The sequence below is a fragment of the Polyergus mexicanus genome, unplaced genomic scaffold, assembly GCF_030449975.1.
Source record: "Polyergus mexicanus isolate NDT 795.1 unplaced genomic scaffold, iyPolMexi1.0 SCAF_3, whole genome shotgun sequence".
NCBI lineage: Eukaryota > Metazoa > Arthropoda > Insecta > Hymenoptera > Formicidae > Polyergus > Polyergus mexicanus.
The window spans coordinates 9,460,637-9,475,318 of NW_027223323.1; the positions used below are offsets into that span (position 1 = coordinate 9,460,637).

Consider the following 14,682-nt stretch of genomic DNA (forward strand, 5'->3'; position numbering starts at 1 on the left):
ATTTAAACTTCAATTAATTACGTCAGATATAGTTACACGCCGGTAACTTATTTGATTTTATTTCTCAATTTCATTATCCCCCCATCGATCCCATGTCATTCTTTATCCCGCGCGATCCTCGCGAAAACCCGAAAATCCTCAGCTGCCGGCTTCAGCTGCCCGGATCAACGACGAGGAAGAAAAGGAAATCAGCGTGGCGTTAGAAGTGCAGGGACGAGCGGATCGAATGAGGAGGGGGGATCGAGGAGGGGGGGGGGGAGGGGGGAAGGGAAACAGAACCGGCACGAACGGGGGTACGAATCTACACCGCGCGAGGGTACGCGAGACCCCGAGAGGTGTGCCCCTGCACGCGTATAGTAGGGTAGTTTTTCCCCCCTCAGAGCTACCACCGAGCCGCTTCCGGGTGCGGAATTCGCCCGGTTTAGACTGCTTGTCAATGCCTGCGGAGCAGAAGTGGCAGAAGCAGGGCGTCATCGGACTGCGTAGGCAACCAGGCGACCTGGTGCGGGCACAAGCCGGCGAATCGCCGACACGAGCGGTCGTTCTTTCGGTCGAGTACGACGGGATTTATGGATTCGTTTACTCGCGTCGATCGACGCAAAATATCGGGATAAACTGCCAAACGTAGTGTTGAAAGATACGATCGTCTAGTATTAGTACAATGATATCTAAACAGCATTGAGAGACATATTCGTAGCTACCGCCGAGTCAAGTATATCGAACGACGCAACATTTAAATTAAATATTTTGTCGAGCAAAATATCCCCCCCGGATATTAATATATTTTTCTTCATCTATCAAGTAGACGGAGTGTGCCAGAAACGTCCTTTATCGGTTGGAACCATCATTTTAATCAATGAAAAGTATCAGAAGCTTCCTTGTACTTGTACGTGCAACCTAAGTGTATCAGTGCGATGTGTTCAAAATGATGTATTACATTATTTTTCTTTTATTATCCGATTCGAGAATATACATGGTGTCTCGACAAAATTCAAGTGTTTAAAGATTTTTTTTTAAAAGCAATTTTCAAGACTCTTCCAAAAGAAAATTGCATGAAAATGTAGCCTCTTAAAACTGTGTTTCTTATAACATTAATATTTTTTTTTAAATCAAAAGAAAAAAAGAGTAAAAATATTATTTCTATATAATCGTACAATATACTGAACTAAATAATATACTGTATAAATTGCCATCGAAAAAAAGAAGATTCTTCAATATTGTGCCATATATATATTTTTTACGAGAGTTTTCTTTAACTATAATAAGACAAATCGACAAGCAAATAAAAAATATAATCGTCAATCGTCAAGAGAGAAATTTAAAAAATGTCAATAATAACTAACATCTAATTAATTGAACCAAATATAATCCTAATATCAATTAATATCAATTAATCAAAAAATACTTCATTCAACACTTACTGATTATTAATTAAGTTTAATTAAATGTGGCTGTGAATGTAATTGATACTAAACAAAATCGATTGTTCAACATACTTAATACATCTCTATTGAACGAAATTAATTTATATCAACGTCTAATATTAATTAATTAAAATCAAATAATCTCTAAAGATATCTGACCGTCCAATCGATTAGAGATAATCGAATAAAATTATAGAATGTAATTAATCCCATCTATTAGCCGATATCATTGGACAATATCTTCAATAGTGAATCGGGAACGCGTTTCGTCATCCACGAGTGCCTAAATGCGAAAGCGTTTATCCAGAGACTATTCTAATCCCCGTCCTTGAGGCGCCACGAGTTGCTTGCTGTCGTTGTCTACTTAAAACTTGGCCGTGACCACTTGCTTCCACCAACAAACGCGCCATCGCGGAAAAACAATTACGAGATCTGCTGCGGTCAAACAATCAAAAGTGAGTCTCGTTCGATCCATTTACAGAGAATACAAAATACATGTCAATGACTTCAAACTCGTCGATTTGTATATATCAAGTTTATAACTAGTAAAAATTCTAGTAAAATAAAATTGTAATAAACGAGAATATTAGAGATATTATATTTAAAAAAAACTTGTATTAAAAATTTAATTATATACGAAGGCTTGTTCTGTTAACATTATTGTAGGCGGTTATCTTGTTTAATTTGATCGACGAGAGGACTTCAACATAATTTTAATAAAACTCATAATATGATCAGATTATTCATTTAAAATTGTTCGATTAAAAATTTCCAAGAATTCGTGATCTTTGTGTACGCGTCTGACACGTGTGACAAATATAATAACGAGCTATTACATGACTAAAAAAAACAAAACAAAAAAAATGATACCCTATATTTTTTTGTGCTTGTCAAATTTAAAATTAAATCGAATTTTTCGCGCAATTTTTGTCCAGCCCAAGTTCTTGACTTCGACCTACTTTAAACAATCAACGCGTCAATTTTTTTCTCAGATCTTAAGAACGATTATTCAAAACCAGAAAAAGTAAAGTTGGATCGAATTCTCGGTAAGACAAGAGGTCATCGACCTTCGAGTAGCAGAGCTGTGACTCAAGTGGCCGTGAGAGAATTTAAAGAGACGGAGGGCGAAAGTGTGCGCGTCTACCTTCTGAAGAGATTCCGCTTATCAGAGGACACTCGAGGGCTAATTTTAAGCCCTTTTCCGAAGGCGAGGCTCGCGTGAACGACTTTTAGATCACTGTAATGATCAGCCATCATGGCGTGGCCGGCAGCGACGACCCTGACGAGTCTCCTGGTGCTGCTGTTGATAACGCTTGCGACATGCTCCTCGTCCAGGATTATCGCCACCACCCAGGCGCCATTTGGCAGAATTCTAAAGGCCGTGAAATTGCACGGAGGATACATGGAAGTGATCCAGGAACAGAGGTGTTCCCATGGTCTGCTTCGATTGACGTGCAGGTTCGTTAGCGCGTTTTTTATCGCTCGCCGCGAAAATAATTTCTAGGAAAGTACTTGAATTTCTAACTTATTATATAAATATTCTATCAAGACATATTGATTTATACACGGAAAATCTACTCGAATTTATTATATTGTATTAAAAAGATGTGTGTAAATCTCTTATTAATTTATACTTGAAAAATATTGTAGTTGCATATCTTATTTATTAATATGCATTTACTTGTATTAAAAAAATTATTATTGCATACAAGTAACTAAATTAGTAAAATCATCAAAACTTTCAAATCCAATTTCTCAGCTGATATTGAATTCAATAATTTAATTTCATCTTTGACGCAATCCTTATTCCTGTAACGTTTCGTAATATCAGCGATGATGAAACAATCCGTTATAACTTGACATGGAGAAAAAATTTTAATCAGGAATATTTAAAACTGATCATACAATATATATGTTATTCTTTAAACCTTTTTGTTAACTAAATTTTCTTCTAATTGATTATTTTGTTTATTCAACCATATACAAAATTATAAATAGCCTCGTATTTGCAGATCATTGAAAGCGTTCATATTCATCTTGGAAGCGGAATATCACGCGAATCATACAGAGCTATGTATGAAGGAGTCGAAAAGCTTGGAAGAGCTCAGGATGTGGGAACGCAAAGGTAGCACACGACGATGGATAGACATGACAAAACTTAAAGGGAATTACATCCTTGATGACATATACGACAAAACCGACGTCGTCGATATTCGTTCGTCTTTAAATAAAAGGTAAACCAGTAGCATTCATTTTAATACAATATTATGATTTAAAAGCATTCAGTGTGCAACCGCATTCTAAAATTCATCGTTTTGTAATTTAAAAAAATTATTTTCTGAAGAGAATAAAAAAAATTATATTAAAAAAGTCGATTGATCTTAAAATTGAGCAAAAATTGCATTTAAATTATTTTTCTTCAAATTCTTAAAGAGATATGAGTTATGTCGCTATTGCATTAGATTTTCCAATTGCATCCGCGAATTAAGAAGAATTTTATTGCTAAGTTTTATTTACGATTCGTCAGCTGGACAGAACTTTCATGGTCCTCGTCGACGATATCGGACTTTCTGTTCAACAAACATTCCACGATACAAGATATCGATTACGATCGAGGTCTGAGGTAGACCGCAGTTTTAATAAAACGACTCTTACTCCATTTACTGTCGATTACAAACATTGTGATAGACTTCTGCAGTAAAATTATAAGGTCGAGCAACATGATACCAGATCGAACGATTAAATTCGAACGATTAAGATTTATTATATATACTTTCTATCTCTCTTTCTAATAAATAAAATGTAACAAAAGTTTTTTAGACAAAATATATAATTTACTATGTATAACGAAAATTAAATATAAGTGAATTTTTTATGAGAGACAAAATATATATATATATATATATATATATATATATATATATATATATATCACCGCGAGAAATCAAAATAAATTAATATAATTGAGATAATAAATAATAATAACTGGTTATTATTATTTATTCAATTGAAAATATAAAAAAAGAAATATAAATGACGATCGCGAACAATGCAAAAACTGCATTAATATTTTAGACGTGTAATGCTAAAAAGTCACACACAATTACTGCGAGATATAGTCGAGACTGCCACTTGATCGAGAATCCACCCCCTTCGCTCCTTCACCGGATACCCGTCGTTTTTATCCACTCGCTCGTCACGCATTCGAGGGTCGTCGAGGGTCGAGAGTGAAATCTCGACGTTTGATGTGCGAGGATAAAAGCATTCCTAAAGCAATAATTGCCTCCCCCACCTCTCTGAAATACGCGTCAGATGATCGCCGAAGGAGAAACAATCTCCGCTAAATGGTCCGCCTCCTCCCCTACGTTTACACAGCATCACGTTCCGAGAATTCCATAAATGGGGATCGACAATGCGAGGGATGCAAATTTTGCATTATTGAAATCGCGCTAAATCCTTCGCGGCAAATCGAACATAGCTTTTATATTCAGAAATTTTTAATTTGCTAAAATATAAAATACGTTAAATCACATTTCAATTATATTATTAAATTAAATATGGAGAAAGCTACAGAATTATATTACAATTAAGGAAAAATTTTAATTTAACCCGTTACTTGTTCTTCGCGCTTTCTTCATTAAATTTTAATTTAAAAAATTATTTTTCTCCTTTTAATTTCCTAGAGATAATAATTGGCAATGAGCTTTATAAACTTTATCGACAAACACGACGATTTATTTTTGTCCGGAAGAGGCGCAGAATCACAAGTTTCAATTTGAGAATTTATGCCGGTGAGACTAAAAAAAAATTCAAAGAGATTCCTCGCGACACGGCGCGGAAAAGAGGGAGGAAAAGGGAATGAAATGTTATTTCCCTTTTATTTCCGTTTCACGGATCGATAAAATTAAAAATGTGGAGAAAATGTGGACGTAGAAGGACGAGGCGACGGGGTCTCTCAAAAGGGGTGAAAATCCACCCTCGTCCATTATTCACTTCTACTTTCAAGCAACAAGGATCGCGGCAATACAATCGCGACTCTTCCCCTAAATTCCATCCCCCTAGAAATGCTGCTTTTGTCAGCGCATTCGCAGCCCCTAATGACCGATGTTGGTTGGTTTAATTGGTGGCTGTCGAATAATCGATATTATCCGCGAAAGCGAAATTTTAGTTTATGAGTTTCGATCTACTCATGCGTCCCGGGAAAATAAATAGAATTTTTAAAACATAATTTGGAATAAAAGAAAGAGAGAGAGAGAGAGATAAATATAAAAATATATGTATATTGCAAAAATTTAATATTATTATTTTTTTCAAGTATTTTTTAAATCAATCTATATTCTATTATTTATTAACTTGATACAACTTTCCAATATGCTTTAGATGTTCCGGCCAAAAACATTGTCGCTTTAATGCAACCATCGATCAACCAGGAGCGCATTCTTGGATTCCAGGTGGAATCTTATTAAAATACGCCTGTATACCGGGTGAGTATTCTCAATAAAATAAAAAAAAAAAATAAAAAAATAGTGAACATTAAATAACACTATTCACATATATAAATTTATATCTTAAGAAACGATCAATAATTTTATAACTACCTCCAATCTTCTTTCAATTATTTTGTATTTTCTCTGAAATATTTCTAATTTAATCTCTTAATATACTGTAAATTATTCCAACTTTCACTTAATTTTCAACAATAATAAAACAGATTTTCCATGTAAAATATTCGCAGATATCTCTTAATATACGCGATGCACATCTGGTATTAATAATCGAGCTTTATTTATCAGAGCGGGAAAGCTCATCAGTTTATTTCTCCGCGATCGATTTTCGGGCGTGCACAATCAATGATCGACGAACTTGATAAAACGAGCGTGCGAGCTCTGGATCTCCCTGAATCTCCTCCCACGCACGCGATGACGCAAAATGCACGACACGTCACGTGCTGCACGTCCGACGAAATCGACCTCAGATTTCTATCTCGGCCACAGCTGTCGGCGATGCATGCTCGATCTATATTGACCGTGGGATCGGCAACGTGTGCCTTGATATTTCCCCGAAAATCGACAAACGAAAAACCGATGTATCCGATGCATCCGGTGCGTACAATGCACGCACCGCAAAATATACGTGTAATCCCGATGTTCTATGGGATTGCACGTAGCGCGGAAACACCTTACGAAGGTTACGTGAGAGAAACGTGACGTTTCCCAGAGTTTACTTGTAGTAAATTCGATAAATAATATTTATCGTATGATATAATTTCTTAGAAAAATTTATATTTCTCTGAAAATATATCTTGTGTATATATATTATTTTAATATATATATATATATATATACCATATATTTTGCCTCTCCAAAAAATTCACTTATATTTAATTTTTATTATACATAGTAAATTATATATTTTCTCTAAAAATCTTTTGTTATAATATTTTATTCATTAAAAAGAGAGATAGAAAGTGTATATACACATATACAATATATATATGAGAGAGAGAGAGAAAGAGAATTATTTAATAATTATATATAAATTTTATCGATACCAAAACAAATTATCTGTCGAAACATCGATGTCGAGAATAATTCGAGACTTTTGAAGTTTCGATTAAAGGCGCAATGTTTTATTAGATAAACACTCATTTGGATCGATAAATCCAAATTTGCGATTCAACGGGACAAAATATTCCCTCGCAAAAGTCGCCATATTTGGCCGAATGTCAGAAAAACAAATACCGTTGTATTCTACTCAAGAAGGAAAGAAGGAGAGAGAGATAAGGATGATAGAAGAGGAAGAGAGAGAGAGAGAGAAATGAGGGAAAAAGAGGAAGAAGAGACAGAGGACCAACTTCCCCTGCGCTGCCCTTATTACCACTACTGGCGCGAATCATCCCCCACCAAAAGTGGGGGAATACCCCCTATCCGCGAGAAACTGGGGCAAGGACACCCTCACCTTTTGGCCCGGCGTTATACGCCATAAAGGGGTCTCGCGATCGAATACTGCAAAACGATAAATGGACCGTAACAGATGCAGTCGTTAATAACGGCCTTATGGTTGCAGAAACGCGTGACCCATTATTATTTCGCTTCCCCTCCCTGCTACGAAAATAATTCTTTTTGTGAACGACCGAATTGTATCTGCGATGATTTGTTACTGGGAGAGATTTAATTAGCAGACGAACATCTGGACGAGTATTGAATTTTGACACGGTTTATAAGCGTATGTGACATATTATTCGAATAATTAAATGTCGTAATTCACGCAATCATATTATATGTAACTATTTTAAAGAAAATTATTATAGATTATTTAAGAATATTATAATATAAATAATTTATATATATATATATGGATTTATTAATATTAATATAATATTAAGATAAGATATTATTACAATAAAATATATTGATACAAAAATTTAATTAGCAGACGAACATCTGGACGATAGTATTGAATTTTGACACGGTTTATAAGCGTATGTGACATATTATTCGAATAATTAAATGTCGTAATTCACGCAATCATATTATATGTAACTATTTTAAAGAAAATTATTATAGATTATTTAAGAATATTATAATATAAATAATTTATATATATATGGATTTATTAATATTAATATAATATTAAGATAAGATATTATTACAATAAAATATATTCATACAAAAATTTCGACAATTCTAATAATTTATCATTGTAATTTATTCGAAATAACAATCAATTATTAATTTATATTATTTATATTTCCTATTTAAATAATTATACTCGATATTTTATCTCTCACCTAACATGAATCGTGCTATATCGTATAAATAGAATATTGTATCGATAAACCGTGTGAAATATTAACCATTGATCGATTGTAGAAGCTGCGGTTAAACGATATTGTAACCAAGAGGTGAAGGTGACCACAGAGGAAGGAGGTTACATCAACACACCGGGCTACCCGCTATACTATCTCGGGGAAAGCACGTGCGGGTGGACCTTCAGAACATTTCCGGATCAGAGAATAGTTCTGACCTTCCACGACTTGAACATCCGCGGTAAGCACATATTTTAATCCGGCGATCCTGAAATTTTTCCATCATAACACGATGTACATAAATTGCATTGTTTTCATTGATATACATTTTTATATAATAATAACTGAGATGATTATTGGCCATGACTCCACGCGGACTATTTAGGTCTCAGAATCTGAATAATCTCTAAATAATTCGCGATTGATAGCGTACGTCATCGATAAACCGTAAAATATGCCAGATGAATTTTTCTATCAAATTATGAGAATAAAAATACGACTAGATTATTGATTATCATTCGAGGAGTCCACGCGAATTATTTAATACACATTAATACAATACATATGCTAAAAATTTTTGAATATAAATTGCAATAATTCTAATAATTCATCATTATAGTTTATCCGAAATTATAATCAATTATAATAATAATTTATATTATTTATACATATTAATAATACATATGCTAAGAATTTTTATTCGTTCCTTAAAATCTTTATTTTTATTTCAAATAACAATTTTAATATTGAACATACCGTGCTGCCATGGCCTTCGATCGAATTAAGAAACTGCATCGATCCTTCTCAAATAAACGGCCTATCCCGACAAACTCAATTTTATACGCGTTCTATATAAATAAACTTTAGATAGAGAACCGCAGATAAATTTTCGCAGGCCCGCAGATGGATGGAAGCTGCATGGATATTGTGCGAGTACGAGATCGCGGGAGCACTCTCTTCGAGTTCTGCGGCACCGCAGCGGGCACTCGAATCGTCTCGAACTCGAACGTGTTAACGCTCGACTTCATAGCCTCCAGGAGGCTCTATAGCGCCCGAGGATTTTTATTGCAATACCAAGGTAAACAAAACGAAATCTTCAATTCTTATTTTTCTTTCTAGAAGATAAGAAGCGAATGTAAAGCTCTTAAAGATAAAATCAAGTAGTCAGAAAGCTTTAATAAAAGCTTTAAATAAGATTGACTTTTACTTTCCTTCTCTGTTTTTTTTTTATTTTGCAAATTACATTCGAAAAAGAATTTTAACTAATATTATTTAAATCAAATTTATAACATAAAGAACTATGCATATATTTTTGCAAAATTTAATTTATTCGCGTCTTAAGATTTTTAATATTAAGTAATATTAAATAAGAATTTACTAATACTATTACACGAAATATAGTATTTTTGTTATTGAACATACCGAGTATCTATGATTATTTTATATATATATATAAAACAAAAAAAAATTGAGTCCTTCCTCCCTTCTATCTCCGAAAATGTAATAAACAATGTCGCGAACATATTGTTACGCAACAATGAATCCGAGAATAATTTTAATGAAGATATTGTGCTTTCATGCTTCACAAAAAAGGACAGGTCTGTGCGAACTTAATTAAATCGACCATATTATTCGAATGAAGTTAGTATTCTGATGTAATTAATAGAGTTCTAGCAATTCTCCGAAAAGTTTTGCAGTTAGAGATTTAAAATAAGACTGCACTTTTTTTAACGTTCAATTTTTTATAAAAAAATAAATTGGGAATAATTTTTTTGACGATGCAAACAATGCCTCGGAAATATTAAATTTATATTTAAAGAAGCTTTCTTAAAATATTACTTATCCTTACGTTTCCTAAAAATACAATAACTCTATATCTTTTAATATGATTAAAATTTCTTATAATTTATTAGTGTCACTAGGATACTCAGTCATATATAAAAATCCTATATATAATAAAAATTCTATAAAAGACGAAGAGTAACGAATCGTAACTTGAAAATAGTATTAATCACGAGATAATAGGTAAAGATGGCAAGGGTATGGTGAGAAAATGAATTTATGCTTACAGTGTTAGGCTGTCCAGAGGTCTTAGCGCCGAACGGAAGTTACGTGTCCAACGGTACATTGACTTCGCGAACATTCTTATGCAAGTTGGGCAGCGTATTTTCCGACAGCATGGAAAGAAAAAGAACACTCGAGTGCAAGAATGGCAAATGGAACGAGACCACCGCCAAGTTACCTGATTGCGTGGGTAAGAATTTTTCTCATAAATCCATTATGTTAAATTGTACTTTATATCTTTGGTTATTTGCATCATATTTTATATTATTTTATTCATCGACTATTCTGTTATTTTCTCCGTTTCATCGTGATAGGACATACCTTATTCGATTCTATTCCGCGCAAATTTTCACCCCATATATTTATCTCATTGATTTAATTTCAATTTTTATGTGAAAGAAAAGCGTGCATGTAAATGGAAATCATGAATTTTTTTTGTGCGTAATATAATATGCAAAATCAATACGTATCGATATATTTAAATTTAAATCCTTTTATTACACATTACATGAAAATTGAAATTCATAAATTGTTGATACTATTAAAAAAAAAAAAAAAAAAAACCTCATCTTTTTTTAATATGACGGATAGAGCGGAAGCCTGACTCATTGTCAGATGCAAGTGAACGGTGAAAGATTAATTATAGATTCGAGATTAATAGCTCGTTCCCCGTTCTTTTGAAATTTTCGAACACGACACCTCGAACCCTCATCTCGTTTGATATCATCTACATTTTACAACTCCGAATTAACGGATACATAACGCGTCCTTTCCTGCGATTAATTCGAAACTCCCACGCATGAGTTGGACACGCGCAATCGTTGAATACTCACGCAATAATCAGCGCAATTTACGCAACGAGGCGCGCGAGATAATCGATACGGCCCTTATGAAACCTAAGCTAGCTAGTGATGGCACAAAGACCCCATCTGAAATTCATACCTTGCAGTTTTTCCGAGTCGTAAATAGTTACACTAAAATCTTAATTTTCGCGTTTTGGTATTTTCAGTAACAAAAATAATACATTTCATGCAATAATATTAATAATTATCATTTAATATAGTATTTCTTATTTAATATTATATATCTAATATTAAGAATTTTAAAATGCTACCAGATTGAATTTTGCAAAAATATGTGTTTTTTATTTTGTGAATTTCATTTAAATAATATTATTTAAAATTCTTTTTCGAGTGTAATTTGTAAAACGAAAAAAAAAAATAAAAATAAAAATAAAGTAAAGCATAAAGAAGGAAAGTCGAAGCCAATCTTATCTAAAGCCTTTATCAAAGGCTCTTTTGAGTACTCGATTTTATCTTTAATAGCTTTACATTTGCTTCTTATCTTTTAGAAAGAAAAATAAAAATTAAAGATGAACGAATATTGAATAAAACAAAGCGAGATATGAAAGATAAATTCAAAGAATGAACTACATTGAGTGCTAAACCGTGCCTTTATAAAATATGAATCATCGAATTGTACTTCGAAATTTGATTAGTTTCTGCAATAAAGGGCGTATTCAGACTTTTGTTCGTCAGTGGCAGAATCGGTCAGAATGCCATCGCTACCTTATAGCTGCCCATCGAGGGGGCTCTTTCTTCCCTCTCAGGGTGAATGGTGGGGAACCCCACTTCGAGGAAAGGAGCAACCAAACTGTAGCTCTTTCGGTAGGGGAAGGAAAGATAAGGATATGAACTCAGAGAGAAAGAGAGAGAGAATCTTAGGGCAGAGAGGGCTCCAGTCGTCTGGAAGCCACGTGTCTCTTTGGTTGCGAGAAAAAATACGCGCTGCAAATTAGCCTTGAAATAAGCGAAAGTACATTCCCGTCACGTACATTCGATATATCGTGTTTCGGAAAAATATTTCTTGCATTAAAAACTCGAGGAAGATCACCGTAACATCCAACAGGTAATTAATTAATCTATAAAATCACATTTTATCGTATAAATTTATTTCTAGATTGAAGTCATCCTCGTGAATCTATAAGTTAATAATTATTAGACAAAAATGTGTGACAAATAACTAACAATAAAGTTTAAAAATTATGTTTCTATTTAACCAATAAATATATGTGAGCCAAAGTTGGAATGAAATATTTTCATTATCTATTTAGAGTGAATATTTTCATTAAATATTAGAGTGAATTATTTCTTACGATTGATGATTTTGAAGCAAAGTGCGCGATGACTCAGAATGTAAATAGAGAATTATAAACACGAAGTATTCTATTTCTTCTAACAAGATTAAAGCACGATCGATATCGCAGGCGGAGTCAACGAAATGATCTTCCCGTTGGACTTTTGTATTCATCATGATCTCTGAGTTAATTGATCTCGCATTTATACAAATGGCTCCAGCTACCTCGATAGAAATTAAGGAATCATTAATTATTAATTAACGCAAAGACAAGATTAAATTATTGAGCTTAATTGCTTTATTCATTTATTTAATTTGTTAATTTGATTGAATTATGTATATTTTCTTTCCCAATAGCTTAAAATGTGAAAAATATTTATCTACCTTATTAAGAGAAGAATGCCCACACGTTAAATCTCTTCTCAAAGAGTCAATTAATATATATTATAAATATATATATATATATATATATATATATTAATATATATTATATAGTAAAAAATAATATAGAATAAAATTCCGGTAAAATTTAAAATACATAAACAGAAATATTGGAAACTGTATTTGAAAAATGCAATTTTATATACAACTTTTTATAACAAGAAATTAGATAGGATAAAAAGGATAATTAATTGATAAAATGTAAATTGATTAAAAAAAAAAAATAAAACGAAATACAATATAATCCTCAGCGTGCTGGGTACGCTTTTTTCTTTCAATTATTTTCGAAATAGAACCGATTTCACGCAATTCACAGAAATCCATTTCAACGCGAAACGGATCCCAATTTTCCGATAAATGAAATCGGATTTTCCATTCATCATATCGAGAGAAGAATGTTTCAGTTTCGCGGAATACGCGTGGTTGCATTCAAAGCAGATGCATATATAATTCGGAAATTGTATAGCTGCAACATTATTTCCGCTCTGTGTATTTTTATATAAAAAGTGCAAATGAGCAAGGAAGAGAAAGAGAGAGAGAGAAAAGAAACGATCGCATTTGGTCTCTTGAGGGGAGTATAAAGCGATAAAGAATGGTGGGGATGCGTCCGACCCCTCTCCCATCTTTCTCTCTTTCTCTCTCTCTCTCTCTCTCTCTCTCTCTCTCTCTCTCTCTAGTCTTTCCTCGGGTGATAAATTTAGAGTTAGCGGAGAATAAAACAACGACGTACAGCTGCACCGATCGAGCGCTGGCACCGCGAAAGTTTAGCCTCGATCTGTTGCTGAAACGAGAACTTAGCGAAGTTGTGAAGTAAACAGAATATATCGTAATTTTTTTCAATAAATATATTGAAAAAAAAAATATATATATATATATATTTTATATATAATAGAGAGTTCGATTTATATATATATATGAGGAATATCCGTCATATATATTTACTTATAAACGTTCAATTTTTAATAATGAAAAGCAGAAATTTAGAAGCCATCATTAATTGTCACTATTGAAAGAAAGAATAATTATATGTATAGTTAAAAATTTTTTTAAAACATATAAGATAATCCTCTAAATTATATAACAGAAAATATAAACGTAAAATAAATAAAAAGATTCGTCCTTTGTTAAACTTTTCAGTCGTACAACGCACTTGGTGCTCTTGGTTATTGAATCTCTTTATTATATGGAGAGATATTAAATTTTAATATCTATACTTTATTCATATTACGTGACTTTTTATTATTAAATTCTAATAAAAAAATTGTTAAATTACTAAGATTATTAAACTTTGACGCGCGTAATTATATCAAACTTTTCTCTATATAATATTATCACGAAGTTTTGTTATCTTCTGATGTGGACTTATCAAGTTTCCTGTAGGTCGTTATTAATTATTATATCCCGATACGAATTTAAAAAAGTCCGATTTTACGCAGCTACGTCCGCCACCGAAAACGATTGCGATCCTTTATATTTTTCGCGGAATCGACACTTCGTGCCTACCATCGGACCTATCGTGCACCAAGAGAGCGGCCAACTTGTTTTCGACGATCGCGTCGACGACGGGAGAGCGGGAGAGATAGAGTGAGAGAGAAAGAGAGATACAATGCTTGGCCCTGTTTACTCCCACCCGTAGGTGAATGTTTCCCTCTCTCTCTCTCTCTCTCTCTCTTCGTTGCCCTCACCACTACCATCGCCGCGACACCCGGGGTTTCCCCTCGCCGAGATGGAGGAACAAGGCGAGCCGCCGATGCTAGGAGGAACCTACTCCAGTCGCCATCGGCGTTCCCAGTAATATACGGCGTCGCG

General features: G+C 33.4%; 1 protein-coding gene across 1 annotated transcript; it reads left to right on the forward strand.

Moving 5' to 3' along the window:
- The first annotated feature begins 1,501 nt into the window (after window positions 1-1,501).
- On the forward strand, window positions 1,502-13,687 carry LOC138944931 (uncharacterized). Its single transcript, XM_070316005.1, has 8 exons — window positions 1,502-1,879; window positions 2,417-2,882; window positions 3,437-3,658; window positions 5,805-5,908; window positions 8,297-8,473; window positions 9,128-9,310; window positions 10,304-10,538; window positions 13,606-13,687. Exons 2-8 carry the CDS (start codon window positions 2,680-2,682, stop codon window positions 13,685-13,687), a joined length of 1,206 nt encoding a protein of 401 aa, XP_070172106.1. The 5' UTR covers window positions 1,502-1,879; window positions 2,417-2,679.
- The last annotated feature ends 995 nt before the right edge of the window (window positions 13,688-14,682 follow it).